At 36.7% G+C, this 21,517-nt stretch overlaps 1 protein-coding gene across 16 annotated transcripts; it reads left to right on the forward strand.

Moving 5' to 3' along the window:
• Positions 1-2,785: 2,785 nt before the first annotated feature.
• On the forward strand, positions 2,786-20,169 carry LOC131038902 (cyclin-dependent kinase F-4). 16 transcript variants are annotated; one of them, XR_009104573.2, is made up of 12 exons: positions 2,786-2,965; positions 3,466-3,554; positions 3,682-3,790; positions 3,906-3,977; positions 8,999-9,055; positions 9,670-9,762; positions 10,085-10,125; positions 10,275-10,364; positions 10,468-10,524; positions 19,354-19,406; positions 19,489-19,555; positions 19,808-20,169. XR_009104573.2 is itself a non-coding variant. In XM_059207378.1 (7 exons), the coding sequence occupies exons 4-7, from the start codon at positions 10,287-10,289 to the stop codon at positions 19,744-19,746; spliced, it is 237 nt and encodes a 78-aa protein (XP_059063361.1). In that variant the 5' UTR covers positions 2,786-2,965; positions 9,670-9,762; positions 10,085-10,125; positions 10,275-10,286; the 3' UTR covers positions 19,747-20,169. The 16 variants fall into 16 exon arrangements, 2 of the variants coding, with proteins under 2 accessions (XP_059063361.1, XP_059063362.1); XR_009358222.1 differs by lacking the exon at positions 10,085-10,125 and adding an exon at positions 10,126-10,166; XR_009358219.1 differs by lacking the exon at positions 8,999-9,055 and adding an exon at positions 19,113-19,174.
• The last annotated feature ends 1,348 nt before the right edge of the window (positions 20,170-21,517 follow it).

A 21,517-nucleotide genomic window follows, 5' to 3' on the forward strand; every position in this document is an offset into this window, starting at 1 on the left:
TGTAAGATTTGAGAAGGAAACTATTTTGATAGTTGATCCAGAGAAGGATGTGACAATTACTTCTGCTTGCACAAAGGTCATTGCTGCAACGATGTTGGGCTTGATTAATCCACGAGATGAAGTCATCCTATTTTGCCTCTTTTTAGGATTCACACAAAATAACATTGTCAATTTCAGATGACTGTCACATTGAGACCACCTAACTTTGCAGTGGTAGAAAAATAGCTTCATGAGGCCTTAAGCAAACATATTCGAATATTACAGATCAGAGGCATCTTCCCCTTGAATTGTCTCATGAATTGGATCAACTTGTTGCTCAGGATAAAGCTCATTAGAGCTCTTCATATTTTTTGTTGTCCCTTTTGTTGTACTGTTCTCTTTGGATTTCAATAAATTTTTACCCCTCTTTTAGTTGAAAAATATTTGAGACATTCTCATCAACACCCAACACACTCCAATTGGAAAAATATTTTTTGGAAAGAAGTTGGAAATCATATCTTCTCTATACATTGAGAATGATACCTTGGCTTTTCCCAATGAGGTGTATGATAAGCTAGCCTTTGAGATAGACCACATTCAATGGCTTCACACATTTGGATTTTTGGTAGAAGATGCACATTACATAGTTTTGAGAAGGGTTATCATTTTCTTTTATCTCATTCCTCTTTTTAGTCAGCAAAGCATATGAGACACCATTTTAGGATGAAATAACAAAAGGAATTACAAGCAATTTACAATTTTGTAAATGTCATCAACTATTAAAAAGTCATCTTTTTTAGAGTAGTGGCATAGAATCAAAGTTTGCCAGTTGAAATACTTAAATTATGTCAATCTATAGAAATACCAAAAAGTGTTCTTCAATGTTTTGCTGGAGAGAAGAAATAAGAACAATTATATCTTTTAATATTTCAGCTTATTGTAACTTAATTATATAGTGAAAACTATCTTGACAAGTTCAAATAACCCAAACACAATACCATCTCACCATTGAATTACGGATTATTTCAACAATATAAAACTACTTTTTAACTCTAGATAAAGATGGTTGGCTATGAATCCTAGGTGACCTCTATTACATTGATTATGAAGGCTACATCTTTATAGTAGAAAGATTGAAAGAGCTAATTAAATATAAAGGATAACATGTGTGACTTCTTTTTATGAAGGATTCAGACTCTTAGCTTCCATCTTATCTTTAGAGTTTTCTATAGATTCAATAAATTAAAATTTTTAACTTTAGCCAAAAGATTATAATTTTATTTTTAATAAGATTGCTCTTGCAAGAATAGAAGCACTTTTAAGTAACAATGGCCTTTTAATTCATTTGAATCTAAACATCATATGAACAATTTTATTCAAAGAGAAACATAAACTTGTTTAGTATGCTGCCATAATTTTCTCGTGTGTTGATTATTTTCACCAATGGTGGATGGGACCTACAAATCTAAGGGGAATTTTTTTTTCATCTACTATATTATTAACACATCTTCTATTATTGATATTGTTTAAAACTATTTAAGATCTTGCAATTCTTGAATCTCATATGGTTCATATTTTTGTTTAATATTTGTTTATTTCTTATGGTTAACTTTTCAATGCCTTCCTTGCATCTACAAGCAAAATTTAGGCCTTGACAAATAATGACATATGAGGCTTGTTAAATGTAAAATGAAAACAACATTATCATAGTTTTGCTCTTTTAAGAAACATATCTTTCAAGTTAAGGTTATACCATAGCTAAAAATAATTTTATTTGTGACTCATGGAGTGTATCAATTAAATGAATGCATTTATTAGAGACAAAATTGTAGAAATAAACATCATTAGAAGAATATATTTATTTTAGATATCAAAATAAAATTCTACTTAAAAGATAAAATGATAGAAATTAATAATAAATCATGCTCATGAGTATTATGATTTTGTTTAAAACATTTAATTTCTTATACTTTAGCTATGTATACATTCTAATTTATAATTTAATATCAAATTCTTAATTGTAAACTATTTCAATACATTAAATAAAATTTTCTTTTAAACAATTTAAAAATACATAACTCTAATCTTATCCTTTTATTTTTTAACACATCTAATTACTTTATTTCAATTAATTTATCATATCCAATTCATATATTTAAAATATTAATCATTAATACATTTTTTTATCAAATATAAATTACATAAGCTAAATCTTATCTTTTTAATTTTTTAATACATCTAATTATTTTATTTCAATTAATTTATCATAACTTAAATTCATATATTTAAAATGTTAGTCATTATTTTATTTATACTTAAACCAGATCATTTTAATTTTGTTTTATTTATTTCTTATAATTAAGATATATTTGAGATTATGTTAACTATGTCATACATGTAAACATAAAATGGGGAGTGGTCAAAAAATACTCTTATACTTACTTCACAAAGAGTGGTGCGGAAGATAAATCTAGAGCATGGGTCGATAAATTTAGCTTCTTTTATATATTTTTTAAAGAACTTTGTTTATATTTAATAGTTAAAAATTAAAGAAAATAGACATTTTTGAGAATTTAAGGAAGTGGTTTTTTCAAATATAAGTAGATAAAAAAGTTTTTATGATTATGAATTTCAAAATATTATAATTACAATCTAAAATTGTTATATTTTTTAAATATTAAAAAGGAAAAATTCAAAATTTAAAGTACATTCAGATATATGATTAAATACATATTAATATATATATATATATATATATATATATATTTTTCGATAAAAAGAACCATCCGTCCAGTTAAACTAACAACCTTTAAGTTACAAATGACCAAATACATATTGTTTTATGTTACATTGTATTCATTTAGACTGCAAGACTTTAAAGAAATTTCTGATTTGGTAAGGTTCTGTATAAATTTTCCAGCAAACACTGCCCACTTTTTCTCAGCAGCATAATTAACAACAGACACAATATGTGCAGAACGTTGAGGTAAGTCACTTGCCCTGGTTTTAATGAGTTTTTTTTGGGATCTGTACGCGTCGGTTCATCTTTTGTTGTGGTTTATTTCATTATTAAATAATTGTGTGCATATATCTCTCGCACCACTCCTTTGGTCGCCACTCGGACACCTCCTCCTGCCAACAGATTTTCTAGCAATTGAAAACCCTAGGAGGTCGTTGGCATTACTCATTCTTGTGCTGCAAAGTGCTTAATTTTCCTACTTAAACACCAATTAAATTTCACAAACAATGGGTAATTTCCCTGCATCATACATTTCCCCAAATCTTCTCTTAGACTACATTTATGATAATGTTTAGGTATTGGTTCATGCCCACATCCCTCCTATTTGCATATGCTTTGATCGCCTACATTTATGATAATGTTTACAATAATTTATAGCCTATTCAAATTGTTATTTAATAATGTTTCTCTTTTATCAATGGAGATCTGTACTAATGCTTTCTTAAATGATCGCAATACTGTCATAGGAATCTCAAAAGTTGGTCCGTGTAACTTTAATTTCCTTTACAAGTGAGCTCAGATGTATTATGTCACAAATAATGCTGAGAATGACTTGGTAGGTGTTGGCATTTGGGATACTGACCTTTTACCCAACTTTAAATAAATCCACTCTTTTTTAAGTTCGAGAAATTATTTGGCCATATATGGCTATGAGCTTGACCTTATCCATTAAAATATTGCAGGAATAAGCAAAGTTCCCAAAAAGTATTCTATATTTTAGATCTAGAGCACCTTTCGCTCTCAGGAAATAACATCAGTGTCGTCCCCAATGAGATTTGAAACCTTAAAAAGGTATGCTACTTCCTTTAGCTTTTTAGTTTGGACTCTAGAGCTATATGTTTTAATTGGTTTTTGTGCATTATCAAAGACATTTGGTTTTGTATGTGTCATACTGGATCTATAATAGAAAATAGAGCACCTTTCGCTCTCAGGAAATAACATCAGTGTCGTCCCCAATGAGATTTGAAACCTTAAAAAGGTATGCCACTTCCTTTAGCTTTTTAGTTTGGACTCTAGAGCTATATGTTTTAATTGGTTTTTGTGCACTACCAAAGACATTTGGTTTTGTATGTGTTATACTGGATCTATAATAGAAAAAATCAAAGTACTAATGATCTTACTATTAAGAAATGATATTTCAATAGTTCATCAAAGTATATCATAATGCTGCAGACAGATTGCATGATTCTTGTATAAGTGTTTTAGATCATACTTTGTGCCTGTCATTAGAAAGAGGGTAAAAGATGATGGATCATAGAGTCTTGCATTCTTTTCGATTGCTATATAACTTTCAAGATGTATAAATATATTCGGAGTGTTATCGAGAGTCTTGCATTCTCATACCTTAAGATTCATTGCCAAACCATAGTAGTTTTATAATTTCAGACTGTTTTAAGTTGGCTTTCAGATAAAAATCATTATGTGTAACAGCATTAAGTCATTTCTACCTGCATTTTTTCTTTCCAGAATCATTGAAATATTGGCTTTAAAAGAGTATTGGACATTGCATATGGTGTAACTTAGTAAAGGCATGGGAAATCTTGAGTCTGACTTAACCATCAATGAAAAAAAATTAATGTTTTGCATTTGGATTTGCACATAGTCTTTGAATTTTAAGAAGAGGCTCATCTATTTTATTTTTTTGATATCTTTATACTATCAAAACATTAACAGAATCTAGTATTTTTAAACATAACTATTCTTTTGGGGATTCTGAGAAAACTCTATTTGGTGTTCCTGTCAGGTTCCATATTAATGAATCATATTGACTAGAGCTTTTAACTCAAGGAAGTAACCAAACATTTAGTCCTCTCTCCCCTTGGAAAAAAATATTAAAATATTTTGGATTATATCATCAACAGTCATGTTTCCTCTCCTTGTGTTGATTTTCATTTTTAAGATTAAATTTATTAGCCTTTTAGGTACGTTGTTTTTCTGGTATAGATTGTGATAATTTTGCTATATGTTGCTGTAGAATTGCATATTTCTTAACAAACTTCGTTTTCCTCATCTTTTGTGTATTCTTTGACAAGAACTCTGGTCCTTTATTGTCCTTTCTAGTTTTGTCTCCTCTTTTCAACTTAAACGTTTTTCTATTTATTTTTTCCTAATTGCTTTTTTTAAAATTTTTTTTCTTTTCTTCTTCTTCTGATGTTACATTTTGATTGAGCTTGGCATGCTTCATTTCTTAGTGGAATGACTTTTCAGCTTCATCAGAGTACAAGTTCCTTTTGCGATTTTCAATAGCTCTTTTACTAATTTTTGAATCAACTACCATATCAGTTTGACATTCACATCTATATTGTTTGTTACATTCTTCATTGCCCAAATCTATTTTCTTCATCGATTTATATCAAGATTTTGGTATTAATGTTTCTTGCAGTTGTTGCTTCTTCACCACTGCTTGTCTTCTTAGGTAGTTGACCATTTTTATAGTCTCTTAATGCTATAACCTGGCATACACAGTTCACGAGATCCAATGTTGGTTGTTATGTTTGGGCTTTCTTTTAGTGTAGATTAGATTATGTTATCTGACTATCTGTTGACATATTCTCAATACTTTTTACCGATAACGAAGAATTACAAGTATCATTTGATTTTCAAACGGTTTTCATTGTTTAATAAGGTTAATACATAATAGACAGCAAAAGTTTGAAATAATTTTTAAGATTCTTAGCTTCAAAGAAAGGAAGATAGAAAGAAAATATATTAATCTCCAAAAATAACCAAAAAAGAACCAATGGGACTGTAACCTAAAGCAGGTACAATAAAAAAGGACTAGAGCAAAAAGAGAGGCCCTAGATATAGAGTATACACACAGAGTAGCTAACCTTAAAAAGGGCACATGCCCAAGAAAATAAACTAATAGGATAAAAAAGTGGGGAAGACCTCAAAAGCATGTTTGGAAAGATATCAGTCATTCCCAATATGTGAAATTGTTTCAAACTGTTACTGCAAACGACCTAATACATTGATAGTTCAAAAGGGCATGTTGTTTTTCTTTCAGATTAACTAATGAGGTTGTTGATATTCTACAGGTTTGTTCTTCATCAGATTAACTGCTTGCAAGCTGAACAATTTTTTCAGTGAGAAAGGCCCCAACTATTGAAAATTAACAAATTTGGTGCATGAGTCAAACACAGCTTTAGAAAGCACATATTTAATTAGCCAAGATGCATTTTGATATATTTTCTAATAAGGTGGTATTTTTAAAATGCCATAGCAAAACTATAGGGACAAACATGCTCTGCAAATGGTCAAGGTGGGTTTTTAGAGCTAAAGATATGGTTGTAAGTGAGCATATTTTCCAAACAATTATAGCAGGTTTGTACAGATTTTACAGTCAAAGTTTGGTTCAAATAAATTTCTACCATCTTAACATTAGCAATACAGGCATTTACAAAAGAAAAAAACGGAGTGAGCATGACAGACATACATATCTAGTAACTGCTAGAAGGCCAATTTTTCCTTAAATTTGTGAAGGAATAACTGCCATGATGATGACCCAGGTTCAAACCTCACTGGGATGCTTAAAATTAAAGAGGCTACATTGAAGTGCGCCACATATGAGCTAGGCTGGGTACATGTCCTATGAAAATTTGGCAGTATATAGATCCTTAGGACATAGATTCTAAGCACAATGGTGATGTCTGCTTGATGGGTAATCAAACTGTGAGTGCATGTTATAATTATAAAAATTTAGTAGAATAAAAACCCTTCAAAGACTTCTAAGGATGATGGTGATCTAAGCTTGATGGTGAATTCAAACAGTAAATGAGGGTTGTTATTAGGAAAATCTGGTGCTTTCGAAACCCGTCAGATAGTTTATAAGCTTAATGGTCACCTAAGCTTGATGATGTATTCAAATTGTGGGTGAGTTTTATAATCAGGCAAATTTGCCAGAATATTAACCTCTTACATGGGTTCTAATCTTAATGACTAGGGGCAAATAAGAGAGTTTGGCATAACAAAAATGATTCAGACACAACTTTTAAGCCTTATGATGATCTAAGATTGATGAATAGGTGTATTCAGACTTTGAGTGATATTATGACAGGGAATTTAGCACTATAGAAACCCCTAAGACGCTGCTTCAAAAACAAATGGCAATCTACGCTTTGATTGGGTATTCAGAACACTAAGGCAGCACTCCATTATGAAGGGGTGTGACTCTTTTATTAGGAGATAAGAAGAAGATATAAAGGGGGGGAAATGCATTGGGATGAAAGACAATTTATGACATTGATTTGGATTAGAAATCAAATTAGCAGATCAACAATTGAGATCCTATATAAGGATCAATCAAGGAATTCAGAATCTGGAATAAAATACAAGAATACACTACTAACATATGAATGGTGCATGTCTAGAACTGGGTTAAGGTTGCTTAAGGATGTGCTAAATCATACAGAGTTTGATAGAAATAGGAAGGCTTTTAAGATTGCCACGGTTAGCCAAGAATATGGGCTAGAAAGGGCTTAGATAAAAAGTAATACAGTCTAATATGGACCTAAATCTAGCCTAGGGTTGGTAAGACCGGAAACTAAAGTTGATAATAGGATGGAAACCTGTGCTAACTATGTTGAAACAATGGTTTATTAAATTAGAACTATTGGAAAAGTATTTGTCAGGCTAATCTCTTAATGTAATGGGCTAATAAGCAACAGGCTTGAAACTACTTAGCTCAACATCTTCTGAATCAAGTATTGGAGCTAAACACTATGCGTTGGCTAGAATAGGCTCACATAAATTTGAAATGTAATGTAATAGGTGATTTCTAAATTTTGTTTGGCAAATTCAAGTAGTAAAATGGATGAGTCACTTCAATTATGCTATAGGTAGTACAGCTACTGAAGCATGAACTTATCCATTTGCTTCTGATATTAGTTGACAATGGGTTTAGGATTGAAACATGCTTTTGTAGATATTAAATATTACCATCTGACTCTAGAAATTACTTTTCTGTGTGCCAAGTGACAGAATGTCCTCTGAATGTTGTATGTTTGATGCATGAAGATAGGACCTTTCAAAAATAGAATTGACAGTGCCAAGAGACCATTTTTGTTTTCCTTTCCTATTTATTTGTCATGTTGTACCTCCTACCCTAATTTTCACAATTATCAGACATGAGTGATTATATCTTTCAATTTCTCTTTTTGCCATTTTAATGATTAGTAATTTATCACAAAATTTGTTGTGAATTGTTTTATAACATTATGAAAGATTTTCATGTAAATTTTTTCCCCATAAAACTAATTAAAAATTGTAATATTTTTTTAATGTTTCTTGCATTTAAATGAAATACAGGAGATCATCCACATTTTAATGAAATATAGTAGGCCGATAAGCTACTCAAAGATCATAATGATCAATTCTTAATATATGCATGGTATTTTGGCATGCTAGCACTTCTTGTTATAGAGTTTGTCATCGTTTGCTGGAGATGAGAGATGTCTTGGGAACTAGAGACATGAATGACGTTTGAAAAATGGTACCTGGGTATTGGAGATACCAAAATTTGCACACGTAAACACATACACATGCATAGAAATATAGAGAAATTAATTATGCATATAATTGAGAATTTTTCCAGTAGTAAGTGGCATAGGACAACCTTTTTTTCTGAGGTCTTTATATTTTCAAGTTATTCTTGGATTCCACGGAAGGAGACTGCAGGATATGCATCATCAGATAAAATATAGATGTAAAAAACCATAGATCCCAAACTAATTAAATATGGATTAAATATAATTATATTTAAATAAATCTTGAGTTTACGAACCAAAACATGGTAAGTCTAAATAATAGTAAACAAGTTTTAAACATTAAATTTTGTCATATAATAACATATTTAAGAAAATTGAATAACCGTGATAAGCTAATCTCTATAATTACAGGAGAACTTTAAAATTTTGAAGTTTAATCTCTAAACAGAAAAGAAAAGTCATTTTATTTTACTTCATCTAAGACAACAACATTTGATCTTATGAAAATTGACAGTGAAGGCCATATTGTTGAGTTTGCAGAGAAACCCAAAGGAGAAGAGCTAAAGGCGATGTGAGTAATAATTCTTTGTCATTTACCACCAATTTAAGCTGATATTAGTAGGTGGATTCCAAAATTTAGGCCTTAGTATATTAGCAATGCTTATATAGAGGGACAATATATTATGTTGGAGGTATTTTAACTTTTGAATGGAATGGAATTTGTATAATTTTGTGTTTCTCTTGAACATAGATTCAATAAATTATTAAAGTTTGTAGGGCTCTTTGATGCTTATTTTGAGAGGGTTCATACTGATGTCATGTGTAAGGATTTTAGATTACTCAATTTTCAAAAATAGATATCAAATGTAGAAACCCACAAATATAAAACAAAAGAATGTAGAATCCAAATGACAAAAATTCTTAAAGGGTAATATACAACATTAGAGATTGATTGATTTGGGATGGATTGACACTAATTGGTAGGGTATGAATATGCCTTAGCCAAGTTCACAAGTTCGTTCAACTTTAAGAGATGGTAATCAATATTGGTTTGTCCCTCAATTTATACTTTTTTCTTTACTTCCCAAGATTTTGCGTCAATTCAACAAGAATTCAGATATGTTTTAAAAAATATATTTTATTTTGATGGATAATGATTTGTGTCCTTGTGGATTTGAGTTGCAGGTGTGGTTGTGGATGGGATTTAGTTGATGGAAGCTTCTTTTGGAGGAAGGAAGTTAGCTGGAGCCACTCTATCAATCCCAGGAAGTTAAAGTGGTATTATATTCTATCTTTTGGATTGCTTTCTTGTTACAAAAATGATAAATAACTAGGTATTTTGCATTGGTTGGTCTACGACTCTTTATGTGGTCTCTGACATGGCGTGGAGTGTGATTGAATCGCCATTCATTGTTTCCCTTTTGTGTGGTGATGATTGCTCATGATTAACATGAAAGTGCTTACTATGAGGTAGTGATTGTATTCTTTGCTTCATTAATCATTGTCTTGAAGGCTTTGACTGTGGGACAAGCTCTGCCATTTGTGCTTTGGCTAGAAACATGCTTTACAAACTTGTGACTTGTGTGTTATATACTATCAGGGAACATACCACCTCTACCTTTTGTTTGTTACTCTTTACAGGTAAACAAGCTCTCTTCTTTGCCTTACGATGAGAATTTAAAGTAAGGATGCTTTATACTTCAACTAATGTTTAGTATTTTTTCCTTCAGATCGATGTTAATATTTTGTCCATGATAGACTAATATTTGATGCTCTATTCTATGTTCCAGTCTCTTCAGAAAATGAACCATCCTAATATAGTAAAGCTGAAGGAGGTTATTAGAGAAAATGACATTCTATATTTTGTTTTTGAGTACATGGTATGTTGTATGCTTTGTACTCATCAATGCGAGTGTAAATTTTAAAATTGTCTGACTACTGTGAAAGCAAATATACTTATTTATTTTGTTTCTTATGTACCAGGAATGTAATTTGTACCACCTAATGAAAGATAAGGTCAAGCTTTTTCCAGAGTCAAAGGTACGGAATTGGTGCTTTCAAGTATTTTAAGCCCTTGCTTCAATTCATCATTGTGGGTACTTTCATCGCGATCTTAACCCTTATAAGTGTATGAACCAAAAATTGTATCATGCTCTTTTACTTCAGGTTTTAGTTTTATTGTTGTATCTAATAACATATTTTTCTTGTCCCCCTCTCTCGCTCTACAAGTTCAAATTTCAAACCTCTGTCGTTCATGGTGGTGTCTGCTAGTGGGGATCTCCCCCCACCACCCACGAACCCTATTTTGGACCCTGCGATGTTGACACTGTCTGTCACATCCTCCTCTGGTCCCACGACGGTTCCTCCCTCCGGTCTGGCGGTGCCTCAGATTGACGGTTCTTCTTTGGAAATCTCTCCAACCACGCTCGTAGTTTTTGATTCTGATCTTATTCCCGACATGCCGGTTCTAACCACAGAGCCTCCAGTTGTTAACACGAATCTCAAAGGTTGGAAAAACATGTCTGTTGGAAATATTGAGATTGTGGACCCCAACATTGTCCCTGTCTACTCGCAAACTAAGGAGGGAACGTCTTTAGAGCTTCCTGACGTTGTTTTGGACTGCATTTTACAGAACATGGCCAATACTCTGGTGGGAAAGTTCTTCTCCCTGCGCCCCACGGTGGAAATGGTCAGAAAATGGGTCAAGGACAATGGAAACTGAAAGAGAGAGTTTCTGTTAGTACCATGCCTGGTGCCCTCTTCCTCTTCAAATTCACTGTTGAGGAGGATGTCACCCTTGTCCTCTCGGGATGCTGGTCCTATGGTCGAAACAAACTTTCCCTCTATCGTTGGAAGGCTGGCTTTGACCCTACGACTGACTTGCAGAAAAATGCTCTGGTATGGGTTCGACTCCCAAGGCTTCCCCTTGAATACTAGGATGAGTCCATCATTAAATGGATTGGGAACTCCTTTGGTCACTTTGTTGGTGTTGATGATATCACCATAACCAAATCACACTTGGTCTATGCTCATTTTTGTGTTCAAGCTACTGTGCACATGAATCTCCCCAACTTCATAATCCTCAAATCCAAGCTTGGTAGCTGGACTCAAGCCCTGGTTTATGAAAATTCCACCCTCTTCTGCCAAAAATGCCGCAAATCTGGACATGTTATTTCCCAATGCAAGGCTCTGGCCCCCTGCCTCTCAAGCTCAAGGGCCCGACCTTGGTGGAAGATTTTGTGCCAATTGCTCCTATTATTCATCAAGACTTGGTTGTGGGGCTTGTTGGGACTCCTACTCCTGGCCTAGACTTGCCTCCTTCAGCAGTCGAGGACCTAGTTATGGAAGAATACCTCTTTGCTGAGAGTATTAACAACCTTCTCAATTCTCTTGCAAAGAATGTGGAGGAAGCATCTGATTCAGCTTGGAAGGAACAATGCATCTCCCCAATGGTCAGCTCAGTGTCATTGGTGATCAACTGGAAGATGGTGAGATTGCGAGGGACCCCTCTCTAGCCCTAGAGACAACTCGCTCCCCGTTGATGTTTCCCACCCCAAACCAGGGTATCCTCTCACCTGGTGCTCTTGGTGCGTCATCCTGTGGTTGCATGACTCCTGTTGACGAGGGCTGGATTACTCAAAGACGCAAGACCAAGAATGCAAAGCCTGATGTGGGGACGAACCTCAAAGCGGGCCAGCCATCGTAGAGACTATCAAGACAAAAGGAAGCAGCAAGGGATATTGCCAATGGCAGGCAACGAACCTTGGAGACGCCCATAAAAGGTAAGAAATGAAGGTCATCTCCTGGAACATGAGGGGCCTTAACAACCCCCAAAAGTAATATGCTCTTAAGAAGTGTATTTTTGAAAATAAAATTATGGTCCTTTTCCAAGAAGTTAAGATGTCTATGTCTTCTTTTTCCCTTGTTGCTGGGAAAATTTGGCCTGGTGCTAAGTTTGTTATTAGTGATGCTACTGGAGCCTCCTGTGGCTTGGTCACCATGTGGGACCCCTCCCATTTTTCTGGCAGTCCTCTCTCCTCCTCAACCAACCTTTTGGTCTCTGAACTCTCTTCCTCGATGGACTCCTGCATTTTTGTTAATGTTTATGCCCCCAATGTCAGATCTGGTAGATTAAATCTCTGGAACGACATAACTGCTCTAATATAAAATAATGCCAATGCCCACTCGTTGATTGCAGGTGATTTCAACTCTCCTTTGATCCCCTCTGAGAAGTTGGGAGGCCGTCCAGAGTACTCTGACAACATGACTGATCTTGCCAACTTCATTGGTAGGAATGAGATGATGGATGTGGATTTACTGGGGCAAAAATTCCCCTGGTCCAATCTTAGGAAGGGAAAAGATCTTATTCAGGCCAGACATGACAAATTTCTCATCTCGGGCAACTGGGGAATTGGTCCCACCTTGAAGCTCACTGCCCTCCCCAGAACGGTCTTTGACCACAACCCCCTGCTTCTTTGGAATACCACAAATGCTGCAAGGAAGAATCATCCTTTTTGATATGAAATTATGTGGAACTCTCATCCAGAGTTCAAGGATTGCATTAAAAGATGGTGGAGCACCAACATACTTGGTACTCCTATGTTCAGGATTGCCCAAAAGCTTGACTTGGTCAAAAGAAACGTTTGGGACTGGAACAAATACACCTTCAGGGATATGTGACTCCCTTAAAAGATGGTGGAGCACCAGCATACCTGGTACTATTATCTAAGAGCGTATTGATCAAGGTGACTCCCTTGAAGCCACCCATATGGAGGAGGCTGCCCTCCGAAGAAAATAGAAGGAAAACTCCCACAAAGAGGAACTCTACTGGAAACAAAAATCCAGGGTTCAATGGCTCAAAGAGGGTGATAAGAACACAACTTTCTTCCACAGATATGCTATCATCCACAGGCGTAGAAACCACATCTCCTCCCTCATGGACGACAACAATCAGGTGGTCAACGATGTTGATAGTTTGAGAAAACTGACTACCAACTATTTTGCCACTTTATTTAGGGATGATGGTGACCTGGGGGCCCTTGGTGGGGAGAATCTTCTCATCTGCCTCCAACCACCCCTCTTGGTGGAAGATAACAACCTTATTTTGGCTCTTCTTTGTGAGGAGGAAATTAAATCTGCTGTTTTTGCTATGGGCCCCTTCAAAGCCCTTGATCCTGATGGTTTCCCCTCAACTTTTTGTCAAGATTTCTGGGATGTGGTGGACCCTGCTGTTGTTTTGGCTACTAGAGGTTTTTTCAAATCGGGAAGGCTCCTTAACAAACTCAATTACACCTTCATTGCCCTTGTCCCTAAAAATCAGGAGGCATCTACTCTTAAGGACTTCCGCCCTATCAGTCTCTGCAACACTATTTATAAAATCTTCTACAAAGTTCTTGTCAATAGGCTCAAACCTTTCTTGGATCCTTTGATTAGCCCCTCCCAGAAGGGTTTTGTTCCAGGTAGACATATTCTTGATGTGGTCATCTCTACTCATGAGATTATTCACTCGATGAATAAGTGTCACCAGCTGGGGATGGTACTCAAGCTTGACATCTCCAAGGCTTATGACAGGGTCAACTAGAACTTCCTTTTCAAAGCTCTCAAAGCTATGGGGTTTGGAGACAAACTCATCATAACTTATTGGGGAATGCATATCTACTGTCACCTACGTTGTGTTGCTAAACGAGAGCCCCGTGGAGAAGTTCTGGGCCTCCAGAGGGTTGGGACAAGGGGATCCTCTATCCCCTTGCCTCTTCATCATCCTTGTGGAAGTGTTGGCCTCTAACTTGAACTCTATGGTTCGCATGGGCGCTCTTTTGGGCATCAAACCTGCCTCTACGACGCCCCCCAATGTTCTATGACAGTTTGTCGATGACACTATTCTTTTTGGTATCTCCTATGTTTGGGAAGCTAAGGCTTGGAAATCCTTTCTCAATGCCTATGCTCTGGCATATGGCCAACACATTAACTATGAAAAGAGAAGCATTTACTTCTTTCACACTAATGTCCACCTCCAAGATAAAGGCTGCAAAATCCTTGGTTGTCAAAGGGCCTCCCTCCCTAGCACCTACCTGGGCCTCCCCTTGACTGTTAAAGATGTCTCTAATTCCTTCTAGATCTCTATCCTTGAAAGAATGCAGAAGAAGTTGGCTGGTTGGAAAGGTAGATTCTTGAGTAGTGCTGGGAAATTGCAACTGTTCTCCTCTTCCCTCCAGGGGATCCCTGTGTGCTTTCTCTCCCTCTTCAAGATATCTGCGGCTATGACTGCTAAGCTGGAAAACATCCAAAAGACTTTCCTCTGGACGAGAATGGAAGAAAAGAAGAGGCTTGCCTTGGTGGGTTGGGACAAAGTTTGTCTTCCCAAGGCCATGGGTGGCTTGGGAACCCATCATAGCTCAAGGTTCAATAAGGCCCTTATGACTAAAATTGTCTGGAAGCTACTGAACAAGGATACGGATTGGAGTAGGATCATTAGGGCCAAGTACCTGGGTAAGGACGACTTTTCCTCTGTTCTGAAAGAGGAGGGCCTTCCTAGGGGTTCTAAAATTTGGAATAACATCTTGAGTTGCAGGGACCCTTTATCTCATGGTTTGAGGTGGCTTATTGGAAATGATAGGAAAATTATCTTCTAAGAAGATTGCTGGTTAGGAGAGAGACCCCTTGCTTCTTCCCCCTCCCTGAGATGGCTCCAGGATGCCACCAAAGGCTTCTTTGATGAAAGGGTCAATGATTACTTCAACAACCACACTTGGAGGGCCTTGGAGGACTGTTGCATGGACCATCCCTTCCTCCTCCCTGCTACTAGAGAGCTCCAGAAGCTTTTGGCCGGTATATTCCTCCCCCTGTTTCCTAGGGAGGACAAATTTATTTGGAAGTGGGACCCCTCTAGAGACTTCTCTGTCAGAACTGCCTACACCAGTTTACTTAGAGAACCTGTTTACTCCTCTATCTGGAAAGAGGTCTGGAATCCCCAACTCCCCAAGGTTAATTTCTTTTGGTGGATTTCTCTCCTCAACAAAATTTTGACCCAAGACAACTTGGTCAAGCGGGGATTCCAATTCCCTAACAGATGCATCCTCTGCAAAAATGATGAAGCAAGTCTTGCCCATCTCTTCCTCCACTATGCCTTCACTCGAGAGCTTTGGGGGATGGTCTACAATAAGCTTAATATTTGTTGGATTATGAATGATAATTTGTTAAATCTATCTCAGGAGTTTTAGGGCCCCTTTTCCAACCCCCTTATCCAACAACTGTGGAAGCAGATCCCCCCCCACATGAGCTGGTGTATCTGGAAGGAAAGGAATGATAGGATATTCAAAGACAAAGAGGCCTTTGTGGAAATCGTGTTTGCTTGATTCCTTAAATTGGTTCTCGAGAATATCTCTGTTTCTAAAACCCGGATGGCGTCCAAGCCCCCCTCTACCTGGGACTGGGAAATTGTTAGATGCTGGAACCTTCCCCCCTCATTCTCTCTTGTTGACTGCTCTAAGAGACTACTAAGACAAAGCACGCTCTGGTTCCCCCCAACTACAAGTTTTTAACTCAATTTTGATGGGGCTTCCAAGGAGGCCTAGTTGCTGGTGGAGGGGTCATTAGATCCCATCTGGGGCCCCTTGTTGCTGCTTATGCGGGTAACCTGAATGGGCATTCCTCTAATCAGGCTGAAGCGATGGCCTTAGCATGGGGAATCCGCATTGCCCTCTCCATGGGAATTAGGATTATGGACATTGAGGGGGACTCCAAGCTTATCATTGATGCTGTCAAAGGGCAAAATAGGCTTAATTGGACAATTGAGGGAACCATCAGGGACACCCTGAGGCTCATCTCTGAGCTTGACTTGTTCATAATTATGTATATCTTCAGGGAAGGCAACAGTGTGGCGGACACCATGGCAACCATTGGCCTAAACCTCTCAGGTTTGAGATGTTGGAGTCGTCACAATTCCCTCCCGGACCATGTTAACTTCCTTCTCTAGGAAGAGAAATCCAAAATCTTCACTAATGATTAAGTGGCTGCCAAGTGCTTCCCTTACCCTCCTCTCTTCCCTCTGGACAATTTGGAGGTGGCAGTTTCATAATTCAAATATTGAGAATATCTCTCCGATCCCTTCTAATGTGGTGGTGGCTCGTTCGGTCAGGCTGGCGATGACGTGTTGCTGTGTTGGCAATTCCCTTGGGCTTGTAGAGTCATTATGAGGTACAATTGGATTGGAAATGTGTTGATTGCCGCTGGTATTTGCTGGCTCTTAATGCCTCGTAACTGGGAAATCATTTCCAAAAGTGATTTCATTTTTTCCCATGCGCCCAACTTCATTTCTCATTTATTGATGTCGGGCTCACACACTTCCCATTATCTCTTCTTGGCTTCCTTCTCAAAGGGTCTCTGCAACTTACTCTATGCTAATTTTTTCATGACTAAAGAAGCTTTGTTGGTGGAGGATATGGGGGGCGACAAAGTTAGATAAGAATCGGATAATCCAGATGATTTTAAAAACAACCCCCCTGGTTTGGGGTGTTACCGATTTTCTGGATTACCTGAAGGGCCATGATGAGCAACTCTCGGCTGCTTTTGCCTCCTAGTCTGGGAGGCGGGTCTTGGTTGGCAGCATTGCTTTTGATGTCTCTGAGGAGACTATTGCCCAAGCTATGAAGCTGACCCTTGATGGTCACCGCTGGAAGCGTACTAGGCATGTTGCTAACAGTGAAGGTTTGAAACGGTTCTTCCGTAACCGTGAAGAACCCGTCAAGCTACAAGGGGGGTTTGCTCGGGAGGAGCTCAATCACCCATGGAACATGATCAGCCTCATGATCATGAAGTACTTCACTCTCAAAGGCAGGCATAAGGTATTCTACTACTATCACTTGCCCCTCCTCAATCACTTTCGTAACAATGATTTGCTTTGTCTATCGTTTTATTTATTGCACTCTATAGAGAGTTCTGTTAAAGACACCATGGACCCCACGCATGGGGATAAGCCACCCTACCTCCTCCACCAGGGCCTCATTTACAGGTTGTATAAATTCCATGAGGCTCTCTTCCCCCCCGAAATCTTTCTCTCTCTCTCAGCCCCCCATGCCGACTCCCCAACAACTTGTGGCCCTGTTTATGGCTTTCCCTAGTTTCTTCCAATATCCCCATGAGGGCTTTGCTATGGCCACCATGTCCCTGCCTGCTTATGCCTCAGTTGTTTCTTTATCAGCGGTCTCCCCTAGTTTAACTCTATCTGCCTTTCCCAGTGCTTCCCGCTCCTTGTCCAAGGGCAAAGGCAAAACCCCCGCTAAACACAAATGCATTGTCTTTGATGACAATTCTTCCTCTGAGGATGCTGAGAATGACAATCCTTCCCCCGATTTTGAGGTTAAAAGGAGATCCTCTAGACTTGTTTCCAAAATCCACAAAAAGAAGACCTTGATGATCAAGAATCTGGACTCTGAGGAGGACCCTATTGGAGACAAGGAGGAAGAGGGCCCTAATACCACTACGGGGGCCCCTGATGGGGATGCTATGGATGTGAATGTGACTGGGAACCCCACGGTTCCGACCACTCTTGGTGTCGTTGACATGAGTATCTCTGAATACAAACCCAGGACCTTGTTGATGTTAAGGATATGACCCCAATGAACATGGGCACTAAGGGTCTTACGGACGTGGAAATCTCTGATAGCAAAGCCCTGGAATTTGGTAATTTGGATCCGGAATAAAAAATGGCTGAACAAGTGATGCATTCTATCCCTCTGATGGGCCTGGTTAATGATAGTGATAACTCCCTTGCTGGTGTTGTACCCAAAGAGACCGAAGAAACTACGAATGAGATGGCTGCTGAGAACCCCCAGGAGATCCCTACTCTCCAAAAAATGGAAAAGCTGAGCACGAATGTGATGGACATCATGCAGAGAATTGAAAACCTTTGCCCTATGCTTGATATGCAGTCTATCAAGGAGGATGTCAACCAACTCAAGAACAAGATGGAGGCTTGGGAAGCCCAAATGGTGGGCCTTAACAAATTCCATGTGCAAGATTTACATAGCTCCATGCTCACCCTCTCTCTGCTAAGGGAATGTTCTGCAGACACTGAGGAGGACAAGCAGGAGGCTAGGGACCTCTACAAGTTCTTGTCCAATGAATGGAACTGTGCTATGGATGCCACTGGGGTGCACAAGGCACCCCTGTAGTTTGTTTTTTATTTTCTGTTGTTGTTTATGATTTCTAAAGGCTTGGTTCCTTTTTGTTGATAGTTGTTGTTAATTGTTGTTATAGTGTTGTTTCTGCACTATGATTTTAAATAGTTTTGCTATGTAAAGGGTCAATGCCCTTGTTCTCATTGCTTTATTAATCAAAAACATATTTTTCTTGTCTCATATTTGTATTTGTAATAATTTTCTATATTGGGTTTTTGGTGGCAAGTGGAAACTATTATTTACAAAGGTTCTGATATTATGGTGCCATCTTACTTGGGTTTTGCTAAAGAAAAAATTATTTCTATGATTGATTGTATTTACTATGTTCATAATGGTATTGCATTTTGTTCCTTGAAACATCCAAATGGTAATTGACAATGGTCTAAATTGTAAAGCTTTGCACTTTCTATATTATTTGCTTAGTGACATTTTTCTTTTCTTTATGACAAGCAAAAAATCTGTTGGTTACAAAAGATGTTATCAAGATTGCTGATTTTGGTCTTGCACGAGAGGTTCGCTCAGAGCTACCATTTACGAAATATGTATCAACACAATGATATAATGGGCTTGGTTGCATTTGTTTGGTCATTTTATTTATCATTTAATATTTTGCATTGGGACCATCTGGCAGCCCCTTTATAGGTCATAGACTCATAATTAATCGTGGTTGTTGGTTGTTTCTCCATATTAGGTATTGATCTCCTAAACTCTTGCTACAATCCTCTTCCTATGGTTCTATTGTAGGTGAGTTTTATGTCTAGAGAAACTTACATGAACATGCAATGTCTTGCACACAAGCTAACATCCGTTCCTTGTTATTTGACAGGCATATGGGCTATGGGAGCTATCACAGTTGAGCTATTTACTCTTCGCCCTCTTTTTCCTGGGTCCAGGTAGAATATTTGGAATGTTAAGTTTGTTATGGATTTTCAAAAATTACATTTCAGTTTCTATGGGAGACATCTTGTATTAACTTGGTTCTAAGGCAATGAAGATTTTCTTATTTGAATGTGGTAGTTTTTTATACAATTTTTTGACTATTGATGCAGTGAAACAGATGAGATATACAAAATCTGTAGTGTAATTAGCAGTCTTGGTTTGAAGGCTTAAGACTTGTTGATTATATGAAGTATCAATTCCTGCAGGTTGGGCTTAAGGACCTGTCCGTCAGGCTTAAGACTTGCTGATTCTATCAAGTATCAATTCCCGTGGGTTGGGCCTGAGAAGGACTTGTCCGTCTGAAAGAGAAAGAGGGAACCTTCACACGATGGCCACTAAAATATCTACAAAAAATGACATAGTTGATTATGTTTATCATGTACTAGTTGTTAGACATCTTGGCTCACTGCTTTATGCAGTATTTTGAATGTGTTGTTCAGGAGCCTTAATTATTATGGTGTATTTGAAAGAGTTGGAAACTCTTAGGTAGCTTTGACATTATTTTATTATATTTGCATATATACTCTTTAGACAACTTTGACATTTTATAACATATATATTTGCATTATATTTTTTATTGCAGATTACCTTTACTTATCATGATGTTGAATCAATCTTTTAATTCTAGCATGTTGTAGCTTGTTCGTATATGTAATTTTTTTATTTGCTTTTATGTTTTAGTTCAAGTTTAATATTATGTTATTTTTGTATTATAAAATTTATGGTATTTAATAAATCGTTCATATCATGGCTATATTTTCTACCAATTAATGGAAACCGGTAAATAAAAATGACTAAATATAGTACCAATGGATGGAAATCAGTGGATAAAAATGACTAAATATACTACCAATTGATGGAAATCAGTGAATAAAAATGACTAAATATACTACCAATTGATGGTAATTAATGATTACAAATGACTAAATGAATGACCACTTAACTAAAGTAATGACTAAATATGACTAAATAAATGACTAGTTAACAACAATCAATAGCAATATATGATTAAATTAATGACTAAATAAATCATTACCATGACTAAATAAGTGACTAGTTAACAACAATTAATGATTAAATTAACGATTGAATCAATGACTAAATTAATGGCTAAATCAATGACAAAATCAATGACCAAATGGATGACTAAATCAATGACCAAATTGATCAATCAAACCAACCAATAAATGACTAAAATAGTTTAGTCATAAATTTGGTTGCATTATATATGACTGGAATAAACTACTAATGGTCACGTGACCAAGATTAGTCATTTATAAGCAATTTTTAGTAGTTTTTTTAGTCATGTATGGTTGTTTTTGTACTACTGTTGGAATACCTATTTTGGATTTCTTAAGTCTACGTATGCAAATGTACTCAAGTATGTATAGATCTCTCTTGGTTTTCTCAAGCCTCTTTGGTAATATCTTTCTACTATTCTATCTATCTCATCTTTGAGAATCTTGGGATTTATTGCATCCTCCATCTATTTGATCATTTTATCATTCTAGCTATTTATCTTTTGATCAATCTATCTATGTGGGTTGTCCGTGGAGGTGGAAACACGAAAACAAGGTTCTTAATGAGGTAGACTTCTAAACACAACCCTCAACATTTTTCCTCTTCTTCATGTGTGCAAGTTTATTGGAGACATTCAAATGCACAAGAGTCTTCTTTTTCTTTATTTATTTCATTCACATTCATTTTTATTTATATTTCTTATTTGAACTATTCGTTATCATGTTCCTAACTTCTGGGTTTTGCAGGTTATCTAAAGAACACAAAGTCGAGATTTTGTATTTTTGAGTCTAATTTGTTTGCGGTCCATAAGAGACTACAACACATCACATGGACACCAACGCGCTGTGTTTTTTGTCCATGCATCACACTGGAGTCCTTGACTGAAACGCTCAAAC

This window comes from Cryptomeria japonica, chromosome 6 (assembly GCF_030272615.1).
Source record: "Cryptomeria japonica chromosome 6, Sugi_1.0, whole genome shotgun sequence".
In the NCBI taxonomy this organism is placed as follows: domain Eukaryota; kingdom Viridiplantae; phylum Streptophyta; class Pinopsida; order Cupressales; family Cupressaceae; genus Cryptomeria; species Cryptomeria japonica.